Source organism: Equus caballus, chromosome 2, assembly GCF_041296265.1.
Source record: "Equus caballus isolate H_3958 breed thoroughbred chromosome 2, TB-T2T, whole genome shotgun sequence".
In the NCBI taxonomy this organism is placed as follows: domain Eukaryota; kingdom Metazoa; phylum Chordata; class Mammalia; order Perissodactyla; family Equidae; genus Equus; species Equus caballus.
The window spans coordinates 58,597,509-58,607,986 of record NC_091685.1 but is presented as its reverse complement, the minus strand read 5'-3'; the positions used below and the strand labels follow the sequence as shown (position 1 = coordinate 58,607,986).

The 10,478-nt window shown below is 48.0% G+C and overlaps 1 protein-coding gene across 1 annotated transcript; it reads left to right on the top strand.

The window, feature by feature from the left end:
- Positions 1 to 5,791: 5,791 nt before the first annotated feature.
- On the top strand, positions 5,792 to 10,196 carry NKX3-1 (NK3 homeobox 1). Its single transcript, XM_023636171.2, has 2 exons — positions 5,792 to 6,205; positions 7,285 to 10,196. The coding sequence occupies exons 1-2, from the start codon at positions 5,881 to 5,883 to the stop codon at positions 7,701 to 7,703; spliced, it is 744 nt and encodes a 247-aa protein (XP_023491939.2). The 5' UTR covers positions 5,792 to 5,880; the 3' UTR covers positions 7,704 to 10,196.
- The last annotated feature ends 282 nt before the right edge of the window (positions 10,197 to 10,478 follow it).

The following is a 10,478-nucleotide window of genomic DNA, read 5'->3' as shown; positions in this document are numbered from 1 at the left end:
CCTTCCAAAAAAAGCACCCCCCACCCCCAGCTGCTCTAGGGCTCAGAGACACACTGAACTCCCTGAGCTGCTCCCAACAATCCTTTCTCCACGTGGGCTGAAAGTCTTCAGCTTCATCGCAGGGAGGACGTGAGGATGGGAACACAAACAGGACCCTTTCTAGGAAGACACAGGGCCTGCATTTTAGTGTTCCTGCTACGTCCAGAAAGACAGTGAAGGGACAAGTCTGCATTCCAACATCACTGAATTTCCGAGAACACTGAGGAAAATCTTCTGCCGCCCCTCCGCCCCACCCCCAGGAGAGCAGACTCACGAAGAACTGACAGCATGCCAAAGAGGCCTGTTATATTCTGAGGATGGTAGGAGCCTCTGCCGTGAGAAAGTCAGGGAGTCTCTCTCACTGGGGCCCATCTAGGTCCAGTTAGAACCGGGAATTGGAACGCGGGGCTGGCGCTTGAGGGTACGAAAGGGAAGAGGAATAAGAGAGAGAAGGCTCTCAATGCCATGAGCAGGCAGCCTTCCAGGAACGAACACTGCCCCCTGGACATTCACCCCTGCAGCTCTGCCATCACTTGGGTTAGACCCTGGGATTATTCCTCACGTCTCCCACCTCCATCAGGACACCATGAAGTGCTACCTTCTCGGAAATCTTATAAACCTTGTTGGCTGGTGGAAGGTATGCTAATAAAGCATTTTGTATTAATCATGTTTTTTATTTTCTGTATTTTACGATGCTTGGACATCTTGAGGCTTGCAGGCCAGGGGGAGGAACTGTCCCTCCCAGGGTTAGCTAATTCCTAGAGACAGCACCAACTTGCCTATGAACACAGCTCTGACATGTAAACCAACCAGCCAAGTCCACACCCTCAACCATCTCCTTTATTCAACACATTCACACAAAGCCAACAATCCCCCTGCCCCAAATCACCTAAGCCTGCTCAGCCTTGCCCATTCCTTCCCACAAAAACCACAAGAAAGGCTGTGTCCATGCTTTCCCCTCACCCTCTCTGCCTCCTGACCCTGGTGCTTCCCCGTGTGGCCCTGCATGGCCTGTTTCTAGGGATCTGTGAGCACAAACCTCTTCCTTTGTGACAGTCATTTCTGAGTCTGGGTGTCTTACCACGCTGAATTAAAACAAATCCCAGGTACATTTTAAAACACACTTATACAGGACCATTCTATAAACTCTGTTCCTGCCTTCTACACTGGAGCAGGTCGGGGTGAGTGGAAGGGAGGAAGGTAATGCAATGGGCTAGGGGTTTGCGAAACTTGGCTTCCAGTTACAGTTCTGTAGTCTCTGTAAATCTTAGGTTCTTTCCTGGAAAACCCAGAAATTTTATTAGATGACTCAAGGTCCCTTCTAGGTCTAAATGTCTTTGGATCTAAATGGCTTCTAAAATACATAATGGAGCAATATGTAAACGCCTATCATGTAATATGAAGTTAGAAGAAAAAGCAGGGACAAAATTGCACCTATCCTCTAATCAAATAGGGCAGAAGACTGAAAGAAAATATACAAAGAAGAAAGTTTTAATGAAGAGGTGGGATTATGGATCTAAACGTATATTTCCAAGTTTAAAAAAAGGACCCAAAGTTCACATCCAGGCAGAGCTGGTCACCCTCCTCTCATCACTTCTGCACCCTTTACAGAAGCCCCTAGATTAGCTTCTAGGGGTCAGGAGTCCAAACGGGTCCCCCTGGGCTAAAATCAAGGTGTCAGCAAATCTGTGCTTCTTCTAGAGGCTTTACGGAGAATCCATTTCTTGCCTTTTCCAGCTTCCAGAGGTGCCCATGTTCCTGGGCTCAGGCCCCCGCTTCCATTTTCAAAGCCAGCAAAGGCCAGCTGAGTCCTTCTCACCCCCCTTCAGTGCCACATCTCCTTCTCTGACTCTGACTGTCTTGTCTCTTTCTCTTACTCATAAGGACTCTGTGATTACATCTGACCCACCTGGATCATCCAGAATAAGCTTTCCATCTCAAGGTCAGCAGGTCACAATTTTAATTCTATCTACAACCTTAACTACCCCTTGCCATTTGCATAGCATATTCACAAGTCCCAGGAATTAGAAAGGGGACATCCTTGGGGTGGTCATTAGTCTTCTCCAGAATCTATTCCTTCTAAAGAGGCCCAGAGCACTCCCAATACATCTTCCTGATTGCCCTTGCTTCTTTTCACCCAGTTTCAGCTGCATAGACACGGTAAGAGGAGGAGACAGACCTTACATTGTGATTTGCCTTGGGACCCTGTGGTCCCTTATAGAAAATACTGCCAGCCAGTGAGGCACCTCATAGTCCCTAAAGCTGGACATCCAGCCAGCAACCATATATAGAGCATCTTCTGTCTGCCAAGAACTAAGCCAGGTGTTACGGGTGGTGTAAAGATGAGGATGACACAGTCCCTGCTCAGGGAGCTCCTAGGCTAATAAAGGAGAGGACCCAACCACATAAACATCCAAAATATAAAGCACGAAAGGAGGGACATGTGAAGTGAGGTGAGGGAAAGTGCCGTGGGCTGTGTCCCCATTCTGAAGGGACATTTGAGGTCTGAGGAGGTAGTGGTGGAAGAAGGGAGCCCAGGCTCAGCTCCAGCTCTAAATTTTTTTAAATTTTTAAAAATTAGAAATTAGTATAAGGAAATGCCCCTTGTTCTGTTCTTCTCCTTTCCTTCTCTCAATCTGCTATCTCCATCTTACTGATCAGAGTTAACTGCTCTATCGAGATATTAATATCCTTCTGGATTTTACTATATGCTAAAATGCTCAAATGTAAAATATCAAATAGATAACTTGTAGTTATTGTTTTACACAATGGGTTCATTCTCTAACTTTTTTTGCAACTTGAAGCACTCTCTGACCAAATTAAGGATATTTTCCCAAGCCAGTATGTTGTGTATTTGTATATTTCTAGGGTAAATCGCTAAGCGTGGAATGTCTGTGTCAATGGATATACCCAGTTTTAATTTTGACAGATTTTGCCAAGTTGCCATCTAAATATACAAAGTTGATTTACTCTCCCTTCAACTTGGTATGGGAACGGCTGCTCCTCCACACCCCTCCAACGCTGGACAGCGTCCATCTTTTTAACCTCCGCCAATCTGATAGGAGGAAAAAGGGCATCTCAATGTGGTTTTGATTTGCATTTCTCTAATGATGAGTGTGGTTAAACTTTTTTTTTAAACGTGCCTGTTTATGTTTTAAATCTTTGAGCCATCTGGGATTTATTTTGTTATAAGAATAGAACTTTATTTTTTCCAAATGGCAGCACTAGTTATTAAATAATTCACATTTTCCCCACTGATTTGAAATGCCACCCAGCTCTAAATTTTAAAAATGAAAGGAGACCATCTCAACCTAAACCTCACACCCTATACAAAAATTAATTCAGAATGGATCATGGATTTAAAAACGAAATGTAAAACCTTTAGGAGATAACATGGGAGAGCATCTTCAGTACAAGGGGAAAGCAAAGAGTTCTCAGGCACGACACCAACAGCAAAATCTGTAAAATAAAAAATCAATAAATTGGACTCCACCCAAATTAAAAACTTTTGTGCTATGAAATATCCTGTTAAAAGATGAAAAGACAAGGGGCTGGCCCCGTGGCCGAGTGGTTAAGTTTGCGCGCTCCACTGCAGGCAGCCCAGTGTTTCGTTGGTTCGAATCCTGGGTGCAGACGTGGCACTGCTCATCAAACCACGCCAAGGCAGCGTCCCACATGCCACAACTAGAAGGACCCACAATGAAGAATATACAACTATGCACCAGGGGGCTTTGGGGAGAAAAAGGAAAAAAATAAAATCTTTAAAAAAAAAAGATGAAAAGGCAAGCTAAGACTAGGAGAAAATATATGCAAATCATATATTCAACAAAAGCTTATATATAGAATAGATGAAGAACCATCCAAACTCAACATCAAAAACCCAAAAGAGCCAATTATAACATGGCAGAATTGAACAGACATTTTACCAAAAAGAAGATATGGATGGTAAAGAAGCACATGAAAAGACATTCAATATCATTAGTCATCTCGGAAATACAAATTAAACATCAAAACCACAATGAGATATCACTGCACACCTATTAGAATGGCAAAAATAAAAATAATGATAACACCGCATGCTGATGACGATGTGAGGAAACTGGAACTCTCATACATTGCTGGTGGAAATCTAAAATGGTACAACCACTCTGGAATGTAGTTTGGCAGTTTCTTACAAAACTAAACTAAACAACTCAGCAGGTGCATTCCTGGACATTTATCACAGAGAAATGAAAATTCGTGCTCACACAAAAACCTGTACACAAATATTCATAGTCCTTTCATTCACAATAGGAAAAAACTGGAAACAGATCATTTGGTGTGGGAGGATGGTTGAACAAAGTCTGGTAGAGTCATACAATGGAATAGTAATCAGCAATTAAAAATTATTAACTATTAATACATGCAACAATCTAAGTGGACCTCAAGGGCATTACACTTAGTGACAAAAGCCAGTTCCAAAAGGTTACACACCATATGATGTTTGATTCCATTTATATGATGTTCTCTGAATGGTAAAACCATAGAGATGGAGAAGAGACGAGTGGTTGCCAGGGGTCAGGGGTGGAGAGAAGGGGTGGGGGACACAAATAGAAAGAGAGAGCACAGGGAGTTCTTTCGTGGTGGTGGGACAATTTTGTATCTTAATTGTGGCATTATAAGAATCCATACAAGTGACAAAATTGCATAGAGCTATCCACACACACACAAATTAATGCCAGTTTAAAAAGGATGAAAATAAAATAAGCTCTGTAGCCTAGTTAACAGTAATGTACTGATGTTAATTTCCTGCTTTTTATATTGTACTGCAGTTATATGTCATCACGGGGAAAGCTGGGGGTACTAATTTTGCAAATTCCTATGAACGTACAACTATTTCAAAAAGTGTTTAAATTTTTTTTGAAGTGAAAAAAATGAGAGAGGAAAACTATCTTTGCCAAAGACCTTCCCAAGGCACAGGATGTACAGAGAAGTTGCATAGATAAAAACACCTGCATACAGATTCACCAATAGTTAATATTTCATTCACTTTACCACATGGGATCTATCTATCAATCCATATCATTGTTTCTGAACCATTTGAGGGTAAGTTACATACACCGTGGGCCTCCGCCCCTACATACTTTAGCGTGTATTTCCTAAGAAAATTCTCTTATATTCTCACAGTACTGTCATCGACTTCAGGAAATTTAACGTTGATTCAATACTGTAATCCATCGTTCCCATTCCATTTTTAACAGTGGCCCCAATGACGTCCAGCACAGAACCCCTCCTGGGGTCAGGCACCGCACTTAACTGTCCTGTCTCTTTGAGAGCCTCAGTTAGGGCCAGCTTTGCTGCCAATGTCTCCTCGTCACGGGGTCCCCGGAATTGTCATCTGTAAACTGGGATGGTAGTAACTCCCCCACCCATCTCTTTGTGAGTAAAGCTGCTGTAACAATCTATAAGAGCTAAATGGAGTATTTCTCTCCTCCATCACTATTCCCTTCTAAACTTGTTGTGGGTTGGAGCAAAGGAGACCCGCTTCAAGTTCTCAATCTCAGCCTGGGAAAACGACGTAGGGCGGAGGGAGACGAGCCAGGGGCAAGGAGAAGGAATTTGGAGAGGATTCCACTAGGGAAAAGGGACCGAGTCGGTGCGAAGGTCTCCCCTTTCCCGGCCCCTCACCTGGAGCGCGGGGCGGCCAATCGGCGGCGGGGTCCGGATCCCGTGGCCAATGGGAAGGCGGCGCGGCGCGCTTCCCCCAGGGCTATAAGCGCGCGCGGGGCGGCGGAAAGTGAAAGTGGTGCGGGCGCCGCGGGCGCAGCCTGGGGCAGCTGCAGCCGGGGCCGAGCCGCCGGGATGCTCAGGGCGCCCGAGCCGCGGCCCGGGGAGCTGGGGGCGGCCAGCTGCAGCCCCCCGGCGGTGCCGCCCTCCCAGTCCAAGCCGCTCACCTCCTTCCTCATCCAGGACATCCTACGGGACGGCCCGGAGCGGCGCGGCGGCCACGGGGACAGCTCCCAACCCCGGCGCCTTCCGCAGCTCCCGCGCCGTTCGGCCCCGAAGCGAGACCCTGAGCCCGAGCCTGGAGGCGGAGGAGGCGGCGCCGGGTCGCCCGAGGACGAGCCGAGCGCCCGGCCCCAAACTGCGCCGGGGGAAGCCGAGACGCCGGCGGAGACGGAGCCAGGTAAGCCGGCGAGGCTGGGGAGGCCGGGCTGGGCCGGGCGGGGTTCCGCAGGAAGGCGGGCCAGCCTGCGGGCTGCAAGGACAGGCGGGAGGGCGGGTCCCGGGCGGACCTCCCGGAGCTCCGGCTGCAGGGATGCGGGGCCCCGCGGCGACAGGCGAAGGGACCTCACCGCCTCCTGCCGCGGGCGTGCCCTGGGGATTAAGCCTGCGCCCCAGCGTCAGGGCGGCCCAGGGGTCAGCCGTCGGCTCCGTGGGCTCTCGGCGCCCGGGCTCCAAAGCGGCCGCGCCTGCGGCGCCCGCGGTCCTCCGGCGTCCCGGGGAGCGCCCGACGCCGGCTCCGTGCCTCCGCGCTGCCTCCACGGCGCCAGGCCCGCGTACCTCTCGGCGGTTACAGTAACTAACATGTCACAAATAGCTGACAATAACTTGCTAGTGTTAATAAATTAGAGTTTGACCAGCAAAGACTCCCTTTGCTTCCCAATCCCATGGGCAGTAAAACAGTGAATTTGGGGGTCCCCTCTGGTCTGCAGGAAATATAACACCGTTGGAACATTTAGAGTAGACTTCATTTTCTTTCCTGTCACTTCATATGAGGCATCCTAACGCCTCGTTTAGAAAAAAAGGGGATTAAGCCAGAGAATGAATTTGCACTTAGCCCTGGCCGCCTCTCCCATCACACAAGCCCTTTCTTGCCACCCGGATGTTAACACCGGATGCCTTTGGGTCCCGCTTTACCAGGTAGTTCGTTTCTCAGTGCCTTCCCTGCCTCCCCTCTGCGACCCACCTCAGCACGCATTGAGGATCCCTATAGAGCTCTAGTGGACGATGAGGCTGGAAGTTCTATCACTAACCCCCTCTTACTTTGGGTTCTTGGTGACTATTAGAAAACTAACACATAATATACATATTCACTCACTGCCCACTACGGAGAGTTCCTCAGTCATGTGAAAAAAGAGAAATGTATCCAAGATGACAGTGGGCTGTTTGTTCACTCATGGAAGAGATAAGGTGGATGGAATTCTGTTCTCTTCTCTGCTAACATGTAACTTTTTCCTTCCCATCCCGCCCTCTCCTCTCCAGATAGGCACTTGGAGACTTATCCGTCGGACTGTGAAAACACTTCGGGCGCCTCGCGGGGCCTTCCCCAGCCCTCCAAGCAGCCACAGAAGCGCTCGCGTGCTGCCTTCTCGCACACTCAGGTCATTGAGCTAGAGAGGAAGTTTAGCCGCCAGAAGTACCTGTCAGCCCCGGAAAGGGCTCACCTGGCCAAGAACCTCAAGCTTACCGAGACCCAAGTGAAAATATGGTTCCAGAACAGACGCTATAAGACCAAGCGAAAGCAGCTCAGCTCGGACCTGGGCAACCTGGAGAAGCCCTCCTCCTTGCCAGCTCTGAAAGAGGAGGCCTTCTCCCGGGCTTCCCTGGTCTCCGTGTATAACAACTATCCTTACTACCCCTACCTGTACTGCTTGGGAGGCTGGAGCCCGGCTTTCTGGTAACGCCAGCTCAGATGGCAACCATGTGTGATCACAATCTGCCTTCCCCAGGCTGTCTCTCTGGAAGGCCAAAGCGGCCAGGTGAGGGAGGACCCGGGAGCAAGGGGCGTGCAGACCAAAACTGTTGGAGATTTGCATGGAAATCCCAGAGTCTTCGCTGGTGGACCAATGAAAGATCTGGGACGGTGAATAATTTAATGTCCAAATAGTTCCTGTACACATAATGTGGGTCGTTTTTGCTCTTCAAGACCTGCTGTCAGTGGGAAGGATAAAATCAGATGCTGTTTCTAGCACTTAGGATGATTTTGTCTGAGCTGTCCACATCACTTCCGAGGATTCCATTCCTGCAGCTCCATCCTCCTGTGTAACTGTGTCGATGCCGAAAGAGCAAACCTGGTGGGGGCAAGGACAGCCAGGATGAGGATCGTCTCCTACTGAGTTAAGCTGAAGTTCAGAGGCCTCTCGTTAGCCGTGGAATATGACCAACGTTTCTCTCCATCCCTGTTAGAGAGAGAAATCTCGCAGAGAAACCGTCATGCTCAGTGCAGATTGGCAGACGCTATGGGGGTGGGTAGGAGGAGATGAAAATATAAGCTTCTGTTATTCCTTTTTAAGTAATATGCCAACTTAAGTATTTACAGGGTGGCCCAAGTAGAACAAGAAGCACTCACCGTGGTTTTAAGACAAGCTGTATAAACAGAACTCTACCACGAGGGTTGGGCCCAGAGCAGGGCTGAGGAACAGTGCCGGGCTCCTGCGGGGGGGCATTGCAGTTCATTAGCAAAAGGTAGAAATGCCTCTTCTGGACTTTTTTGTGCTGGGCCTGAGAATTTAGAATGAGAAGTTCCTGGGGTTTTCAGGCTGTAATTCGTACCACATAATGACAGATCACAGACTTCTTTACTGTGAGCTCCTTCCTTCCCGCCTTCTTGTAGTTTTTGTTCCTTTTCCACAGCAATCACCCACTGAAGGGCTTCTTTTCAGTCCAGACTTTTACTCTGGCTGCACCTAACAGTTGCCTTCCTATTTAGCCTGAGATCTGGTCTACCTTTTTTTTCCCAAAGCTTTATCTCTCCTGGGTTAAAAAAAAAAAAAAATGTAGGGGGCAGATTCTGAATTGGCTAAAAGACATGCATTTTTTTTACACTAGCCATTCTTATTTCTTTCCTTTAAAAATATACAACATTAAATCCCAAATCCTATTTAAAGACTTGACACTCTAGAAGGTCACTACCGCTTTCCTAGGACTTTCTGGTGGCCCTGTTGTTACAGTTTAAAGTCTGCCCACCTTTTGGGATCCCTGCAGCAGAGGGGTGGGAGGCCCGGGCTTTCCCACAAGAGGAAGAGCAGGGTGCAGGAGGACGCCTCGGTGCCGGGAGCCCTCTGGCCGAAGTCAAGGGCTTGTGCGTGGGGCCTGGGGAAAAAGCCCCTAGGCCTTGCAGAGCCCGGCCCCTGAGCAAGCTGACGGGCTGATAGCCCTTCACAGGAAAAGGCTAAGGAAAAGGAAACAGTTTCCAAAACAACGTTTTTGTGGCTTCCGTCACCAAACGATGCAACTGTCCAGATACTTTGGCCACTGTGTTTAACGCCGATAAAAAATGGGTCCCCAAAATGAGTCACTTGTGACTTCAGAGGGAATGAGAAGAGGGCAAAGGAGGAAGGTGGCCACCCTTCTGTTTTCATCCTGCTCTCAGGTGACCTGGTAGAGAGAAGACGTCAGAATAAAAAAAGCCAGTTAGAATGAGGTGCCCTGAGGCCTGGAAATCTCTTGATCCCACTACTTAATTCTGTTTCGTGAGAAACCTTTCAATTTCCTCCTGTTAAAAGGGCCAATTCACTGTTGGTGGCAAAACTGCCAAAGTGGATAGAAAGTTGGCCCGTTTCTCCCCATTTTCTATGGTTGGGGCTCCACGCTGAAATACTGTTAAATGCTCTGCTGCCAACAGCACTAGCGGCACCGAAGGCAGAGAAGCCTGAACTGCTTGCTCCTTTTCACAGGGCTTTTCAGATAAGCATTCGGCACTCCTCTGCTCAGTGCCCGCGGCTCCCACCCTCAGACTTTAATTCTTTCAGCCTGCAGTTCTGCAAGTGTTCAACATTTTACTGTGAGGTATATTGTGTTGCAAAAAAAAAAAAAAAAAAAAAAAGTCTTTGTTTAAAGTTATTTGGTTCGTGAATCCATCCTGCTTTTCTCCTATTGGAACTGGTCACTCACCCATATCTGAACTGGTGAAACAACATTTGAAGAACAAGTATGTCGGTGTCTGACAGGTGAGCTGGAGGGTGTCTCGGACCACTTCACCCCGCCAGCCTGTTTCTATCTTGTTGAAGACATTAGTTTGGGTTCTCCACATGCGTAACACGCTCTGCTCTGATCTCTAACATAAAAGCCTGTGACTTGAAGTTCAGTCAAGCACCCCAGCCAAACTTTATTTTTCTATGTATTTTTTGCAACATATGAGTGTTTTTAAAATAAAGTACTGTGTCTTTATTAGACATACCTGCGTGCGATTTTCTGTTTCCAGAAGACTGCATGCCGTTGAGCTTCCATACGTCTGGCTGCCATGCTCTCCCCCCGCAGCCAGCCTGACACATCTGTGGAGACCAAAGAAGCAACAGCAGGAGCTTAGCCGCAGCAGGTGACGGTCCTTCTTTTGTAGATGCACTGGCCTGCGTTCCTGGGAAGTCACGGGGCAGAAGAGACACTCTGCCTTGAGTTTAATAATCAGCTGCCCCAGCCCTGATACCTTTTGTTTAAATAGAGAACATCAGTGTTTA

What these genes read in the sequence shown, in the direction of transcription:
- NKX3-1 (XM_023636171.2), top strand. Translation starts at nt 5,881, where the DNA reads ATGCTCAGGGCGCCCGAGCCGCGGCCCGGGGAGCTGGGGGCGGCCAGC. An exon ending in GCCGGCGGAGACGGAGCCAG is followed by an intron (nt 6,206 to 7,284) that starts GTAAGCCGGCGA and finishes TCTCCTCTCCAG; the next exon opens with ATAGGCACTTGGAGACTTAT.